This window comes from Amphibalanus amphitrite, unplaced genomic scaffold, assembly GCF_019059575.1.
Source record: "Amphibalanus amphitrite isolate SeventyFive unplaced genomic scaffold, NRLGWU_Aamphi_draft 000596F_arrow, whole genome shotgun sequence".
Taxonomy (NCBI): domain Eukaryota; kingdom Metazoa; phylum Arthropoda; class Thecostraca; order Balanomorpha; family Balanidae; genus Amphibalanus; species Amphibalanus amphitrite.
The window spans coordinates 1-18,301 of NW_024882090.1; the positions used below are offsets into that span (position 1 = coordinate 1).

The following is an 18,301-nucleotide window of genomic DNA, read 5'->3' on the forward strand; positions in this document are numbered from 1 at the left end:
GCCCTTTTGTTTGCCTTTCCCTGTCCCTGAGCCCTGTCGTCCGTCTGTTCCTTTCCCTGAGCCCCGTCGTTTGCCTATCCTTTTCCCTGAGCCCCGTCGTCTGTCTATCCCTTTCCCTGAGCCCTTTTGTTTGCCTATCCTTGTCCCCAGCCATGCCCTTTGTCTTTCCCCTGTCCCTGAGCCCTGTCGTCTGTCTATCCCTGTCCCCGGGCCCTGTCGTCTGTCTATCCCTTTCCCTGAGCCCTGTCGTCTGTCTATCCCTGTCTCTGAGTGTCTGTCCCCTTCCCTGAGCCGTGCCGTCTGTCTATCCCTATCCCTGAGTCCTGTCGTCTGACTGTCTCTTTCCCAAAGCCCTGTCGTTTGCCTTTCCCTGTACCTGAGCTCTGTTGTCTTCATGTCCCTGAGCCCTGTCGTCTGTCTATCACTGTCCCTGAGCCCTGTAGTCTGTCTATCACTGTCCCTGAGCCATGTAGTCTGTCTTTCCCTGTCCCCGAGCCCTGTTATCCGCCTCTGAGCCCTGTCGTCCGCTGCCTTTCCCTGTCGCCTGTCGCCTATTTCGGTCCCTGGGTGCTGCCGTCTGCCTGTCCTCCGTCCCTGCTCCCTGCCTGCTGCTGACTGTCGGCTATCTGTCCTTCTGTCCCTATCATTCTGTCGTCTCCGTGTCGTCTGCTGCTCTCTGTCGATTGTCCGTCGGTCCTATCACCTGTCGTGTCCGTCCATGTCCCCATCAGCTGGCTACGTGCCCCGTTCCCTGTCCTGGCCGGAGGGGAGGGGACAGGGGGTCACGGGGCTGGTGTACCTGCTGACCCCAGCTGCAGACTGTGTGTATATTCATAACCGGCGCAGACTGATGTCATTCACCCGTCTGAGGGGAAAGGGGCTAATTGAGGTGCGTTATTGATAGGATGCGCCAGTGGATCGACATGACAGGAGGGACATGCATAGTTCATTTCGGTCATTATTGCTTTGTGGTGAGACAGTGGGGTGGTATGTGAGGAATGTTGTCTGGTACGCGAGGCATACCGCCGCCTACGGGCCACGCAGTCGGCGAAATGGAGTGGAAAGAGTCAGCAAAATGTGGTCTGTTTCGTGGTGTAACCAGTACTGTGCAGCAGATTTCCATGCAAGTAGCTACGTATCACAGCACTCGCTGATGACGTTAGTCGTGTCACGTGCTGCCCTCACAGCCCCCAACTGGGTACGTGCCAGTACGTACCCACGTGGAGCGTAACATCCCAGATTGACAGTTAAACGCTGACCTCGTCCATAGAACTAGGAGTGGCTCGGGTGCGGTGGATCTGGAGTCGTTTATTTAACTCGTAAGGTCGCGATACTGGGAGGGCCGTGACCAGTGTGTGTGGTGGGGGGGGGGTCAGGGGGGGGTCTTCGTTTGAGTGACGTGTGGAGTCCGTCCAGCAGTCAGGAGTCCACTACCGACGTGGCGCCTTCTTGGAACACTAATGTCTTTTAGTGGATGTTGCTGTTCTCCTGGTGTCTCATGAATTTTCTTCCCGTTCTCCGAAAATGCTGTAGGGCATAGGCGTCTGCGCTCAGGCACAGCACCAGAAAGAATCGGGTGGTCTTCAGCGGAAGAGTTATGTAGGCCTAAAGCCGCACCCTTACCACCGCACCGGTCCGATGTATTGCTAGGTGAACATATGCTCATGCTCTGGCTTCCAATGATTCAGCTTGAGCTTTAGCCTGGCTGTGACCCGCGCTAGCCTGTAGCCGCGCAGACGGGTGTCAGGCGGCCACTGGCGGCGGCCTGCCCGGGCCCCCGGCACTCAGCTCCTGCTGGTCGACTGTCGGTCTGGCGGCATGTGACGTTAGCTGGCAGACTGCCAACACAGCCGGGTTGGCTGGCGCTGAACGACCACCCCATGCCGCTCTGACCTGGAGACACTGCACGTCCTCTCATGGGCTGAAATTGCCCCCTGCAGCTTTGGACCCGGCTGATTGCCTTCAGATACACCGCACCATAGCTGTACTGCATGTCTTTTGACCATCACTAGACATGTTTGAATAAACCATTGTTATGAAATAATTACGCGAACGCCTTCATGTTAGCTGCTAATATAAGCTGCTGTGGGAAGAATCCGTGTTGGTGCGGCTTCGCTCTCCGACTCTTTGGGAACCCGAGTGTGATACCGTGGAATGCTGGTTTGGCTAAACGCGTAAATGTTCTGTATTATGGGTCCTTGAGGTGTCTGCTTCACATGATGGCGCGCCGTAGGCGGAGCACCGAGCCGCTTCATGTCAGCCGACTGTAGCTAGGGCCGCCGATTCTCCGGACATACTCACTAGGCCCAGGGGTCCTTATACGAGTAGGGGCGCTGGATAAGCTGGTTTTACGGGTTACCGTCTGCGCTCCGTTGTTACGATGATATGCCGATGCTCGTTGATGTTCTGTGCGGTTAGAGGTCCATGCCCTGACCTTCCCTTACTCATAACTGTGTGCTGACCCGCCGCTCTTCGATATATGTATTCTTATATGTGTTTTGACCAGCGCCACCGGTGCCACCAGCTGTTGACCAGCTGTTTGCTTTGCTTTTATTATGTGCAGCTCTGATCTATCTCTAGTATCTTACCGGTATTCTGACCCCTGCTCTTACGGTGTTTAAAGTGCTTTGACCGATGCGCCGAGTGCTCTGACCCGTGCCGTGACCCGTGTACCAAGTGCTCCGAATGCTGTGACCCGTGTTTCAATGCTCTGACGACCTTTTTAAATCGTTAATCGTCTGACGACCTGTTTCTCTCCCGTGGTCAGATCGCGGCGGACGGCCGGCGGAGTCAGGTGTTCCTGGCGCTGTCGACAGCGGCAGAGTTCCGAGACCACCTGACGTCATTCAGCGAGTACTACTCGAGTCTGGGACCGCCCAGCCCGGACAACTTCCCCGAGGACGGCAAGCTCAAGTCGGAGATGATGGTCAAAGACAACCGGCGCTACTACCTGGACCTCAAGGAAAACTCGCGGGGCAGGTTTCTGCGGGTACGTAGCGCGTCCCAGGGGCAGGGCGGGCGGAGCCGTCTTCAGGTTGCCTAAAATCACAGATCATCATCACGCACTGAGGATGGCGTGGTCACTGGCTGATGATAAGGCATAGATGAGAGGGCTTTTGTTTAGCATTCCCCCGTGTGCTGGCTTTTATTGAAGCCCATCCATGACTGTATTGGCAGCTCGAGTATCATTCCCCTTGTTGGATGATTTGACGGCTAAAAAGAATCGCTGCTATCCTACCCGTGACGCAAGTACCCAGACTTTCCGCGTTTCTTCAATCGGGACCGCGCCGGTTCCAGCTAGAATTCGTGGCCGCCTTCTGCGGTAGTCTGCTCGCTGAGCGCAGCTCATTCATTTTCTGCACTGCTCCTGAAGCCTGAAATGCACGGTTTCCTGTCGCATTCCTGTTCTGCACTGAGTGGATATGGTAGTCTGGCCACGCCACGTTGCCAGACGGGACGTTGTTTCTGCCTGCTAGTCTCTCGTTGGATTGTGACGGAAGTGTAGAGGTACTCGGGGTCTAGATACGGTGAATCCCCTCCTGTGAGCTGTCGCATGAAAGCGGAGCTGGAGTCTGTGCTGTCGGCTGGATTTCCCCGTCCGCGGTCAGATGCTACGTAGGCTACCCTGATCAGATGCAAGGATGCAGTGAGGGTCCCGGTACACATTTGACGTTAGCTGTCAACGCTCACTGCTTGTCCGCTACGTTTGCGTCATATTAGTGCTTTGCTTGGGCGGTCTCATGATAAGGAATGGCAACACGTTTTGCAGAGTCTGTAGGTGGGGGAGGGGGTAGACGCTAGAGAGAGAGCAGTCCATTGTGGAATTTCCGGGTGGATGTCAGATCGTAAGGCCGTTGGAGGCGACATTCCTTCACATGGGAAATGGCATCTCTCGTGGCTGCAATGCTAGGATGCTCGTTGCATGGTTGCTGATTATAAAGAAACGATATTGAGATTCGCCCTTACCGATTAGCGTTGACCATTTCTCCATTTCGGTGCAAAATCTGCAACGGCTTTCATTCAGTGAAGTTCAAAAATGATTTTTCATGTTCTCACAACCATGCTGGTTATCTTCTAGGAAGTGAGCGAAGGCTTCGCCATAAATTTTGTATCATGCCATATGCTTCGACATTGTCTCGCTCTGGACATGATGAGCATAGTCTGAATCTGATCCTCTTCCGCAAACATGGGGCATGCAAAACTGCGCATCACACTGTTTCGTAAGTTTGTGATGATTGGTTTGGAGTTTGGATATATTCGTTTGGTTTTTGAGGCACTGGATGTGCCAGTAAATGTTTTCTGACGCGATTGCAATTAGAATTATAGCGTGCTGTAGCGTTGGCGACGGCGGTTGCTAACGTGGATTCAGTGTTCCCTTAGAAACTCAACGGAACTGCTATCTTTATCTCATGTGGGCGTTGGTAAATGCAGTTCTAATCTTAGCTGGGAAATTTCATTCAGGAACAAAATTCATCTGCATTTGTCTCTCAAAAGACCGCAAAGTTGGCCGGTGGCTATTCCCCGCATCCGTCAGGCCCCGCTGAGATGTTTTGTTGGGCACCGCTGAATGAGCTGACTGCTACCAACTGACGCTCGCTCCATTCATGGCTGTCGTACGTTTGTTGCTCGGCCGCTATGAGACTGGCCGTGGTCGGGAAATTCCCAGACAGATTGCGCAACGGTGGCGCGATGTGGCGTCTGGGGCGCTGCATGGTCGACCGCCGCCCCCGCGGCCCGTGCGACACCCCGGCCGGCCGGCGGTGATTCGGATGGCCGCTGTCTGTTCCCACGGGGAGCCAGCTACTGATCCCGAGTAGACTCCACGCCAGATCTCCTACTGTCTGTGCTGAGAACGTCCCGCCAGTTATCTTTGTTATGTTGTTTGCAGCAAGGCGCCTCCTGTTTAGATTCGGCTCGTATCGTCTGGCAAGTCGGATCGATGTGTTTCATCGGAGCGCCAGACAACACGGGCGGCGCGTCCAATGACAAAGTTGGCGGCGGAAGACTGTGGGCGGCGGTGGCGGCGGCGGCCGGCACACCATGAACAGCGGTGGTGCGGTCGAGCTGCCGGTGTGGTGCGGTCGAGCTGCCGGTGTGGTGAGGTCGGTTCGTGGTTCTGCCGTGTTCGTTCGTACCGTCTGACCCCGGCTGCCGCCGCCGCCGCCGCCGCCGCTGTGGTACTAAAACAGCGTGTGGTTCTGCCAGGCCCGGCTGGGCTAGGTGTGCTGCCGTGACTACGCCGGCCGGCTGGGATTTCGTTCATCTGTGTGATTATGTGCATGGAGACACTCAAATGGCCCGGAATGCTGCTGGATTGATGGGATTGTCGGCCTCACTCGGACGCCAGATGCTCCGGAGGGGACTCTTTGTCGCCCTGTGTTATACAGTCGCTGCCGGGGGAGGTTTGAATGCCCTCCAGCTGCTGAACCCGGTAACCTTCCGAGAAGGCGGTGCTTCGCGGTAAATGAGCTCGTGTTGCTCGAATATCTCGCAAAACATGCTCACTCCAGCCCCTTGACGAACTCTATTCAGACACCAAGTATTTCAAAGACAGCAAAGGAACACCCCTGTCGCGCCGTTTCTTCCGTTTTCATTGCCAAGTTGCAAGGGTCGGCGCACATTTTCGTCGCCCCCCCCCCCCCCTCGGCATTGTGCCCAGGGTACCTGGCGACCCCTACCTGAACCGTGACCTAGCCCAAGACCAAACAACAGTGGCCAGCAGCGCTGCCCGGTCTTACCTCAGCGTTTGCTTACAATCTCCCGTGGACTGCCTTGGTCAACGTTTTCCGGCTTGGAACGTTAGAGCCCCTGGCTCTGCGCTGTCCAGATTCCAGACTAAACTTACTTGTGGATACGACTGCATCCTTTAAGGCCTGGCTACACTATGCGTTTTCTGCGTGCGTTTTTTGCGGGTTTGCGTGTTTTGCGTGATATCGTTCTAGAAAAAATAACGATATTACGGTTTTGTGATGTTTTTTATATGAAATTTTAGTTAATATCAGAATTATATTAAGTTTTGTATCCAACTAATGGAAAAGTTATATCATTTATGACTTTTTTCTAGAACGATATTACGCAAAAAACGCAAACCTGCAAAAAAACGCACGCAGAAAACGCATAATGTAGCCAGGCCTTTACTCGAGTACGAGCTCCGCTTATGACCTACGAGGAAAAGTATTAGCTTGATGGCCGCCGCAACTATCAGAGGTGGCGTTATCATTGCCAGATTTCTTACTTTTGTGTGCTCTGGGGTACCCTGGTGCAGTGGCCCAGGGCCTCGGCTAAGGAATTTTGACTACTGGGGCAAATCGTCAAAGTGTGTTGGCGCCCTGCTGGGGGGGGGGGGGGGGGGGTTGAACACCTGCGGTTTTTCCTGAGGTTTTTCGCGGATATCTCAAAAACGGCGGCGCTCCTTCATCCATCAATTCTACACGTGTTATAAAAATTTCAGACCAAGATCATTCAAGATCAGGTCACCAGGTCACTTCAAGTGACCTCATCTCATAAAATGTTTCAATGTAGGTATGCCGTAGCTACACCGACGAAGTGACCGATCGCTTTGAAACTTTCAGCGGTTGATAAGAGCAACAGCATGTACAAAATTTATATCTCGGAATTTTCACATCGGTGACCTAAGGTCAGCTCAATTTTGCGACCTCTATTATAAGTCAATGGGAGAAAATTCAAAACCACCTCTTTTGGAGGAAAGTTATTCTAAACACTATGAAACACTGTACGTGACTTCGACACACTGAACATGAAAATAGCACCCGTGACCCTTGTTTATGCCCCTGAGGTCATCTCAGTTCACGAATGGTATCTAACAGTTTTTCGCGAATAACTTTGAAAGAGGCATGCTAGAGCGATGAAAATGCCTTAGTTGTGTTTGGCTCGACGATTCAGATCGACTGATATGCAACATGACAATTTCCGGTCAGATCATGACCTTGACCTGAGGTCGAATTTTCAAGTTGACGTTCAAGGTCAAATTGTAGTTAATTTGATGTCTTGACGAGAGGAACACGATGTCGGTAAAAGAAAGCTTGTGCAAGGCATGAGTCAAAAGTTATTGCAGAAAAATTGTTCCCGAAAAATCGTCTATTTTGGTAGTTTTTGCCCCTTGCAGGCAAAACCGTTGACGTTAGGTCAAATCTAAGAGAAATAACCAGAGGCAGAAAGCATGCTAATATGGCTATCAAATGCGCTTTTCCGCGGTGCTGTAGCTCTAATTGGTTCCCGTCCCGAGTTATGCGTCGGCATCTTGTAAACTGTCGATATTCGACCTGAAAATGGGCGAAATTTGGTCTTCACCATGACCTGACCTTTGACCTGACCAAGTAATTTGCCGAAGTGGCCGAAGTAATCTCGTCATTATTTTTGACGCTCTTTCAAACAAAGATGGATTATGGGGTGCAAAAAGATATGTTTGCCAATGCAGCCTATTTTTCTTTAATGGAAATTGAGGGTGCAGCTGCACACCGTAACTCCCTCTTCCGCCGCCCCTGATTTCTTGCCACAAACGTCTTCAACCGCTCCCGAATGAAAGAATGTACCTTAATATTGATGTATTCTCATTTTGTGGAGGTTGGGCAAAGCCTGACCACTACTGGGGCATTCCTTGACTCTACTGGGGCATTTGCCCCAGTAGTTAACATGTTAGCCGAGGCCCTGTGCAGTGCTGTCAGTGTACTTGCAGGGTCGTTGTTCGTTGGTTGTATGCTGTACCCTGGAATGCCGTAAACGGCTGCGTCTGCGGCGGCCCATGGCTCCGGCACAGGGTCGGCCGGCCCGGCCCGCCCCGCCCAGTCTGGCCGGCCGGCGGACCGTTGGCCCGGCCGCCCGCTCCTGCCGCCACACCGGTCCGACGGCATTGCAGACTGGCGAGCGGCCGGCCGGCCCCCGGCGCGGCGGCCCGTCTGGAGCGGGACAGGTAGCGCCGCGGGCGGCGGCCGGCCGTTGGCGGCGCCCTTCTCACGGCTCTCCCTCCCTCCCTCCCTCCTCCGCCCTCTCGCTGCCGCCCCTTCCACCGGTCCGCCGGCCGGCCGGCGTCGTCTGGCCCAACCGTCGGGCGCGGCCGGCCCATGCGAGCCATTTCCGGCGCTGGTGGCGTGTGTTGCAGCTCGGCGCAGCTGCCGCCAGCCAGGCTGGTCGGCCGGACGGCCGGCCAGACGGCGGAAAGGCCGGCGACTGTGGCGCCGCCTGTGTACAGCGATCCGCTGCCCGCGGCGGCGCTGCCTGGCCCTGTTTGAATCGTGCCCCGCCGGCTGTCCGCCGCCAGCCACGTGGATGCCAGACGCGCCGCCTCCGTGGCGTGCGGTTAACCGGGTGATGGGGTTCGCGAGGAAAGTTCCGAGCGCTGTGCACCATGTTGCATTCTGCCCTGCCCCTAGCGTCTTCCACGAAGCTCTCGTTGAGCCGGCTGCACCCCGCTTTTCGTAGTTATCACATCTTCGGTGACTAGTGATGTTAGCTGATACGTTTGATTGGTTATCCGGTAGTTCGACTTTGGCCGTGGCTTCGTGGGGTCATTCGTGTGTTGTTTACTACCTACCACCCGCGGTGGTCCCGCTCGATAGTGAGTCTGCGATACGGTGATACGTGCATCCGGCGCTAGTGTTTGCTCTGGGCCGGCTGGCGGGCCGTCCACGTGTAGCGTCAGGGGGCGGGGCTTGAGTGTCTGCCCCCTCCCTGCCCCACCGAGCCGCCCCCAGCTGCGGACTGGTGTGACCGGCGCCGGCGGCGGGGCTGCCCCCTCCCCCTCCCACCGCACCGAGCTACCCTCCCAGCTGCCCGGGAGCACACCTGGCGCCGACCAGCCAGCCCACCGGCGTCCTCCCACGTGCTGGAGGAATTTCCGGCAACGGCCGCCGCAGGAAAGTCCACGGCGGGTGGCGCTCAGCGTGCATGGCGCGGGCTGCCGGTCGGCCTCGGGCCAAACGAGCCAACGGACCGGCGGGCCGGCCGACTTTCACGGCCGGCGGTCGGCGGTGCGAGGTCCACAGGAATGCCCCGGTCGTGGGTTCTCGGACGGCGCCGCCGGCTGAGGTGACGCGGCCCCGCGTGTGTCACGGCCGGTCGGGCGCGTGGTGACGGGGAGGAATGCCGTGAGAGAAAACTGGGAGTAATTCGCGAACTCGGACTAGTTGTTTATGGGTGCAATAACTATGCATTCAATTCGTATAGTTATTTACCTGAAACCTGTTTTGTTGGTCACGGACCTTAACGATCTTTTCAGTGCCTTCGTTATACATTTTCACGTAGCCCACCGTTGCAAGGTACAATGCCGTTCGTTAACCCATCCTAATTTAACATATTGTGCAGTTGACTGGTTTGAGCCTCGCGTGTCTCTCATGGCCCGGTGAGGATTGCGGTGCGCCGTAGCTCGTGTAGTTGTTCATTATTGGTGGTATGCTGGCTGCATATGACACTCCGTTGCTTTGTATGGTCTGCTGCTGGAGCGATGTCGCTCTTCATGCTAAGCGAATATTTGTGCAAGTTAATTTGTGACATTGTTAAGCTTTTGTCACTGGTAAATTCGTCTGTGCGGGTTGTTGTCGATCATATATTTCCATTAGGTGCAGCCTTTTGTCAGCCAATTTGCCCATGTGACATGTGGGATATTCGCACAATAATGTCTCACCACATCTCGCTGCGATACCACCTCAGTTCCTACCCACCCCACCCTATCCACGCTCATCCCCAGCCCGACCCGAAGCCCCCCCCCCCCTGAAGTTCGTCCCCAGACCCACCTAACCCCCCCCCCCCCCTCTATCGACAGGTGTCCCAGACGATCCCGCGCGGCGGCCCGCGCTCGCAGATCGCCATCCCCGCCCAGGGCATGATCGAGTTTCGGGACGCGCTCACCGATCTGCTCGACGAGTTCGGAACGGACGACGGCGGCTTCAAGGGAGAGCTGCCAGAGGGAAAGCACATGCGTGTTGAAAATAAAAACTTCTACTTTGATATCGGCCAGAATGATCGGGGTATCTACATGCGCATATCTGAGGTTGGTAGAAAGTCTGAAAATGGACGTTGTCGAGACGTGGTTGCTCGTGCTATGCGTTCGGGTCATGCTAGTGTTATTTGATCGCGCTGTTTTTGTTTATCTGCCTTTCACACAAGTGAGCGATGTGACGCTGCAATGCATTATCTCCCATACGGTCCTACATAATGCATCCCTTACCAGCATCCAAGCATTTGACCACACCTCCGTTCAATGAACCTGCTTTCCTTTGCTGATGAAGCTTACTTTCAGATAACTTTTGACTGACTGACATCTCGTGTTTAGTGTATATTCGGTCCCCCCAACACTTCATCCTTCGGTGTCCTGCTTCCCGATGCTCTGTGTCTTTCGTGCATTGAGACTTTGTTCTTCTGACGAACCACCCATCTTTGTGTGATATCGGACATGCGTTTTCGGTCATGGGGTGTGCTGAGACATTGTTCCAGTGAGTTCACGCGGTGGATATGTGTTTCCGTGCCGATGTGCTCTCGCGGATTAGTGTTTTGACGGGAATGTCTCGCCCCCAGTGACTAAGTTTGATGTAATTCGTCAATGCTGTTTGCTCTCTGCTTGTCCATCATGTCTCAAACAGATGTATCGACTAACAAACGTATGCTCTGTTTCAGGTGAAAACCAACTTCAGAAATTCCATCACCATTCCAGAGAAGTCCTGGTCACGGTTCCGTGATATATTCGGCGAGTACGTAGAGAAAATGCAGGAGGCAGAGCGGGCGGCACAGGAGCCGAGTGGAGCGCCCGGCCCGCCCGGCCCGCCGGGTCCCCCGGGCCCGCCGGGTCCGCCCGGCCCGCCCGGCTCCGTCGCCGGCAAGTGAGCGGTGCGCAGAGCCGAACGGCCGATCGACTCGCTGCAACACGGCCGCCGTTCAATTCGTGTCTTTCAAAATTTCTGACGCGCCGACCGGAGACAGTGGGTAGACGGCCGGCGCAGAGACGGCGGCGCGGAGACCGGGAACACCGAGACGGAGAGACAGACGCAGCGCACCGAGACGGGCACAGAGAGACGCCGGACAGGGACGGAGGCGGCGCGGTGCGGCGGCGAGGAAGGGCGCGGCGGACGCCCGCCGCCGCCGCCCCAGTGCAATGGGAGCGCAGCGCGGCGCGGCGCAGTGAAGGACGTGGCACAGTCACGGTGGCTGCAGCTTTAACGAGCGCCGGCCGGCCGCACCGCGACCGAGCCACAGGCACGGACGGACACGAGCGGGCGGCGCGTGGACCGGGGTGGCAGGGCGCCGCGCCCGCCACGGGCACGGCTACAAATTATCACTTTGATCGTTGCGTTGTTGGTTAGCCGGCCGTTGGGTGGCGAGTGAGCGATCTGTGGAGCTGGCACAAGGTGGCGCGCGCGCTGGCGACGCTCCGCAGGGATGCCATAATACTGCCATTGTGTGGTGTTGGCGGCTGGTCCTCGGGCCGCGGCCGGCGCCCGCCTGTCGGGCCGCCGCTTTGTCGCTGTTTAAAGAGGAGTTTATTTATTCGTTGTTTGCCATTTGGTTTTCTTTGACTGTGTGTGCGCTCGCGCGCGCGCGCGTGCAGTGCGGTGCGCGGCCGCCTCGCCCCGGTGGAGCTGGAGCTGGATTGGACTGCCGCGCCGTCGGCCGGTGGTGAGTGGTGCTGCGCTCGCCAGCGTGCGTGCGTGAGTTGTTTCCGTGGTGTGCGTGTAATGTCCTCGGTGCTAGTCACAAGAACTAGACGCTCGCTGTGATATGGCAAGCGGTCGCACACAGCCCTTTGGTTCGCTAGTTTGTACTGCGCGCGGCCTGGTCTGGAGCGGGCGCCTGGCCGGCGGCGGCGGCGCCGTCGTGCACAGCGTGTGAGGCCGAGTGCGAGCGAGCGAGCGAGCGAGAGAGCGCGAGAGACTGCCGCGTGGTTGGGCGCGCCATCGCTCCGGGCCTGATCAGAAATACACGAGTCATCTCGGAGCGTGTGGCCTGGACTCCGGGTGGGCGGTACCAGAGGTCATGGAGGGACGTAGATCCGGTGGCTATTGTGCACGGGAGTTATCAGTAGGCATCTAATGACTGGAGCTCACTTGCGTTGAGCGAGTAGGACTGAGCACCGGTGCTCCAGTCAGCCGCTAAGAAGGCAGGAATTGAGCGCGCTGTAGTAGCGTGGACCCTTGGAAAGTCGCCCACGCTTACTTTTGAAGTTTGATGCACTTGGGAGCGCCTACTATAACTTGCTCGGCACATGTCCAATCATTTCCTTGTCCTGCATACGTTAGCAGCGTGGGTGGCCACACTACGCACAAGGTCTTCGCGGAGACCGGATGCGACTCGATGAGCAGAAGTTGGTACATTTGTTCGAACCCCGCGGGGATCATGGCTACTAACTACATTTGCGCAGGTCAGACCACGAGGGGTTTCATGCAATGAATGAAACATCGATGGGAATACGCCTTGGGGATCCGTCGGCGGATGGAAGAGCACGTGGCTGGAGCGCTGCCCGCTGCACGGGAAGATAGTGGACGGCCGTTGAACGCCCACAGGCGCGGGGTGCTAACTTGAGGTCAGCCCTGGTTCCGCGCTAGAAACTTCTTACGATTCATCGTGAACGAACTGCCTGATTTGTTCTCATATGCGTATTCATTCAATGAAAGAGATGTATTTCACCAATGGTGATAAGACGCCCAATTGAAACTCTGATAAATCTGTTTCAGAGAAATTGGTTGTTCTTCAACAGGGAAGCGTCAATCTAACCTTATCCTCTCGTGTAGTGGTCGGTGAGCTGTCGATACTAGAGAACGCATGGGAGTTCAGTTCATCACCCATCGTCCTGCTCTCATCACCAATCCACCATCACCCTGTAACAGTGATCACACATACCCGTTCTAGTCTGATGAGCTCCCTTCCCAGCCGATTGAGGACGGATCCGTCATCCGTGCCGAGTGTGTCTCCGGGTTGACTTTGAGGGACTGAGTGGCCTGTCACACCGAGACACTCCCTTCTAAATAGGGTGCAATCAGCGCAGCCTTTTTGTTGTCGGCTCAACCCAGTTTATCGAATTTAATCAGTGTCGAATGAGTGTAGAATGTTTGGACTTCGGAGTAGAGCAGTACGAAACGAACACACACTTTCCGGGAGGGAGACGCCTAACAACGTCACATCTTCGTCTGGCATCGCATCAAATGAGTGCACAAACACTGTCAGCCCGGCATAATCTGCATATGCAGCCGGAGAGACGACGTCGAGCACTGCGCTTGCTTAGGCGTATCACTAGTTGTATTCTCGCCGCTAGATGGCACCAGAAGTAAACGCCTGAAGGTATGCTGTACCGCAATACTTGAATCTAAAATCTCGCCTACCGGGCGGTGGCGTTGTTAGCGCGTTTCGGAAATAACTGGGAGTGACATGTAGACACCCTCAGTGTTTCGGCTTAGAATGTTCATCGTTTTACACTGTATTCAAACGGTAACTCAGTTCTAGCTAGCCTTGGTTTAAGCGTTAAAATATACCGAATACATGTTTGGGGCATATCGCGTGTCGATCCCATGTGCGTGCGTGCGGCTGCGGGTAGATGTATCTTCTAAGACAAGTTCTATATAAGGTCAGGTTTTTTTTGGGGAGCACTTTATTTTATTTGTTCTTTTGATCTTCTGAAAAGCGGACATTCGTGGTTGGCTAGCACGAATGCACAAAGCTTTTTTTCTGAGAAAATACCTCATGCGGCGGCTCAAATACGGCTGTTCGGGAGCTGGTTCGGGAGCTGTTTTAGCAAGGGCCGTGTTTCGGAAAGAGAAAGACTGCACTTACCAAAAAGTTGATACAATGTTTTACGAATTTAATGTAATTTTAGTTATTGTGTCATTGGGGCGTGTTAAATGTGATGCGCAATGTGTCAAGGGATCCAACGTTCTGCGTGAATCACCATTAGTGCAGGTTTCGCCATGTCACACCAACTTCGACATTTCAAGGAATACCACAGAGCTGCCTCCAAGAGGGAACAGCTCGGTGTTCGCTGTTTCCACGACACAGCTGCCTCACATCGTCATGACATCGCACGGCTTTCCGGCCATTTTTGCCGGCTCCCATGTGTATGTGAGCGTCAACCGCTTCCTGGACCACGCCGACTGTCTGTCTGAGAACCTGCTGCCGGCTGGTCTGGTGTCCAAAACACTGACGGGCGCCAGCTTCTCCCGAAAATTCCTCTACCTACTGTTCGGTCAGCAGGTGTTGCGCGTTCGCGTCAGTCAGCTGATCAGCTGGCTGGCCGGCGACCTGTCTGAGCGGGTGCTCGACGTGAAGAGTTTCCCGGACGGTGTGCCGCCAGTGTCCCGTCTGGTCACCACGCCGTGTTGTGACGACACCAAGTGGTGTGAAAACACCAACCGGCACCTGGTGGGCTACTCGCTGAAGGTGCGCAACTCGACCGTAATGCTGCTGACCTCGTTGGACCACGGCGACAGCTACCACCGACAGCCGGTGTCGGTGCCGGCCGACAGCGAGCCGCTGCTGTTCGCCCAGTACCCGTCCGAGGCGTACGGCACGCTCTTCTTCAACCACGAGGGCCGCGGGATGGTGGCGCGCATCATGCACAGGTGCCACTCGCTGCCGCGGGGCACGGCCGAGGGTCAGCGCAACGGACCCGGCTGCCAGCGGGCCGCTCTGCAGGTCACCGACAAACCGGTGAGAGTCATCACCGTCCAGCCCACCATGCGCATGCTGACCATCCTGGTGACAGAGGATTTCCGACTGTTCGTCTCCGGCCGAGCCGACACGCACTTTGAGCAGGCGTCGGTGCTGGACGCTGCCTCACTGGCGGTAGTGGAGGGCACATCGCAGGCGCACCTCCCGCTGAGGGCCTTCACCACCGACGGCGAGCGCTGGATGCTGATCGACGCCGATGGACACATGCTGCTCGGGAGCGCTCTCAACGTCTGGACGGCACGAGTGATTCGGCTACAATCGAAGAACATACTCTCTGCTCCACTTCCTGCCTCACCTCCGGCGCCGGCTGAGTCGTCTACCGAAAATTCGGCGTCGTCGCTTGATGATCGGTTCGGCTCGATAATATCGGTCGCCGCCACGGGACCATACCCGGTGTTCCTGCTCCGTGGCCGTACGGTGGAGGTTCTGACTCTGACGGTGCCTCCGGACGGGCGCGGGATGCTGGCCTGCTCCCTGCGGCGTGTGTCGCTGTGGCGTCACCTGGCGCCGCTGGACGCGCAGTGCGGCGTGCTGCGGCTGACAGCCGTCTCCCGCAGCCACCTGGAGCCGATGGTGGATAAGAGCGACACGCTGCGGCTGGACGTGCGTCTGACTGCCTCCGGCCGCCTCTCCGTGCGGCCGCTGGTGCTGTTCAGCTCCAGCGCGCTGGTCTCCAACACCCGCCTGGTGGCCAGCCGCGCGCAGCCGGACGGCACCGTCACCTCGCAGTGGCTGGTGACGGTGCGCAGTCACCCGCAGCTGCGGCAGCGGCCGTTCCTGCGGCAGCTGCAGCTGGCGCAGCTGCATGTCACCAGCACCGAGCAGCAGCCCGAGTGTCCGGCCCGGCTGCCGCACCCGTTCCCGGTACTGGTCGGCTGCAACCCCTGGCTGAAACTGGTGGCCAGGAACAAACGGGTGGACGAGGAGACGTGCCGTCACCTGCAGGCCGCTGGTCTGACTGTGGAGAGCTCCCCGGAGCGCGACCCGCTGCTGCGCTACCAGCAGCAGGTGCGCGGTGAACACGCCGTGCGGCTGGTGGACGGTCAGTGGCGAGTGAGCTGGGACCCGGCCTGGGGCTGCCCGCTGCTCAGCAGCGATAAAGCTCAGTTCACTCCGGTACTCGCCGTGAAGAGTGGCGACCAGCTGCGACCGCTGCGGCAGATCACGTCGCTGTACGAGATCCACGGCCTGCAGGACTTTGGGTTCGACCTGACGGCTTCGGCGGCCAGCTGTCGTCATCACGAGTACGGCGAGAGTCTCTCTTGGCGGCGATCTTACGCTGAACTGTGGAAACAACGGGGCAACCTCAGCGGCGACTTCGACCCGACAGCCGTGCTCAACACCGCCAGCTACGTCAGCTGCAACGACTCGCACCGGCTATCCCGGCACTTCTCCCCGGACCCTGACCTCGCCGCGCAGAGTGCTGAGAACGTCAGCTTCGAGCTGTTCGGTCTACCCGGCCGCGATAACTCGATCATATGGGCCGACTCGGCCAAGATTCATGTGTTCAATTTCCGAGTGATCGATCCGCTATTCACCTTCTGTGACCTGAACCTGACAGTGCCCGTGTTCTTCATGCACTCGTCGGACGTGAAGCAGAAGACCAAGCTGACCATCCTGCTGGTGGGCGTGGGGATGAGCCTGTTGGCCGTGCTGCTGGCGCACGCCTCGCAGCAGGTGATGCGCCGGCTGCGGCTGGAGAAACAGCAGCAGCTGGACGTGCTGCTCACGGCGGCGGACGCGTTTGTGGAGGCCACAGGGCCGCGGCAGCCGCCGCACATCCAGGGCCTGCCGCCGATCGACCTGGCGCGCCTCAGTAAACACAAGTGACCGCTCGGCGGGGAAGTTGAGTGAACGTGTGTCTTCCGGTGCGACACGCACGTGTGAGAAATGCCGTCCAGGGGAATGGCTGTCATATATGAGAAGTGTCCTCAAGTACCTATGTATAATAGGTGCAAATTGAAAAATGTCTTCCGTCTTTACAGGTGTGCGTGTGTGAGGAATATCGTAGGGTGAGATGTGTACGTTATGTTCATGCACCAGCACGACTATGAAAATATGTTCGTGCTCATAATGGCTACTGAACAGTGATGCATAAGTGGCTCTTGTGATGCGTATATCCACTTATCCACACGATAATACATAATTATGTAGCAATATAATGTGTAGTTGGAACGGCTTTGCTCCGTATCGTTTAATCTCGCCTCAATTCATTTCGACTTTACTTAGTCTTCGAGTGTCGTCCTTAGGTACTTCGACATGTTGTTTACTTGTCACTTTGGCACAGTTTATTAATATTCAATGCAATAATTAATGCAAAATACCTAAGGAACGATTATGAAAGTGGTCGCCGATCGATTTATACGTTGAAGTACCTATGTAGAAGGCAAAAGTGACATCCAGCAGGTGTGCGTATGTAGTATGTACGCCTTGGGTTTTGACTATTTTACGCTGCATGACGAATGTGGACGGACAAAGCAGCTGAGCTACTGCGGCAAAAATGACTAATTTGTTAATTTGATGACGAGCAACTGGCGACGCCTCCCCAGGGCATGAGCTGCCGGTAGTGACATCTGTATGCAAGGGCGAGCTTCAGCCGCTCACCATCAGAGGTCAGGATAAAGGCGGGAAGGGAGAGAGGAGAGGAGTGAATGTGCCGATGAAGAGGCCAGTAGAGAGGGAGGTACTGGTAATGTATCATTTATACTACACAGTGCACCTACTATAACAGTGGCACAATTAGACCCTGCAACGTGACCGTGGTCTGATCCAGAAACGGAACGGCAGGAGTGCCTCTGCTCTCCATCCTGTACTCTAACGTTTCCATGCGTCACCTCTCGGTCACAGCGACTGGATACCTAAATATAGTAAAGCAGGGTCGGACAGCTTGCCAGAAGAACGGAGGTCAACTTTCCTTTCTGTTTTCAAGACCATCCCATTTTCACCTCAATCTATTTTTCACCATTGCACAGTGGGGATTTTTCCGATCTAGCACGTATTTATTCGTAGAGGGCAAACCATAGGTAGAATTGTAGCCAGATTGTGCACAGATGTTGGCTGGTGTGTCCTGGTGAGAATTTTACCTGTAAATGTGCATAATCAACATAGTATAGGGGGTTCAATTGGACCCCCCGCTCAGCCGTTTGGCCCCTAATCAAGCTAGAGCTTCGCGGAAAAGTCAAGCGTGCTGCCTATGACGAAATTAGGCCGAATATATCCAATGTCAAAGTCCAAGGTCATAAGCTGACTTTCCAAATCAGTTTAATGACCCAACTAAAGTTGGGAAATCGAGACCTCTTGAAACTTCGCAAAGTTAGGGTGTTACGGGGTATTTTGGGGTGCCGATCACGAATTTCATGTTAGTTTTGATCACAGACGATGTCTTTATGCATTTAGGCCAGGTCGGGTCAGGTCACGTTAGATCAATTAGTAGGTGTCCTGCCGGCCATCCATAGAAGTGTCACCTACTACTGATAGCTTCGTAACATGGAACGAAGGCACTAGAACTACTTCGTAAATATTCAAATGGCTGCTAAAATCGAAATCAGCACCAAAAACTACCCTAGAAACAAGTAAAACTCGAAAAAGTGAACCAAGGTCATCAAAAGGCCAATGACCTTGACTTGACCTTCAC

At 55.6% G+C, this 18,301-nt stretch overlaps 1 protein-coding gene across 1 annotated transcript; it reads left to right on the top strand.

Annotated features, from left to right (window-relative positions):
* Positions 1-2,740: 2,740 nt before the first annotated feature.
* LOC122394530 (transcriptional activator protein Pur-beta-B-like) lies at positions 2,741-11,943 on the top strand (the record flags this gene model as incomplete). The annotated part of the gene is made up of 3 exons (XM_043391467.1): positions 2,741-2,989; positions 9,779-10,006; positions 10,630-11,943. Coding segments are annotated over 3 exons (684 nt in total), but the record flags the coding sequence as incomplete, so codon positions are not given.
* Between the last annotated feature and the right edge of the window lie 6,358 nt (positions 11,944-18,301).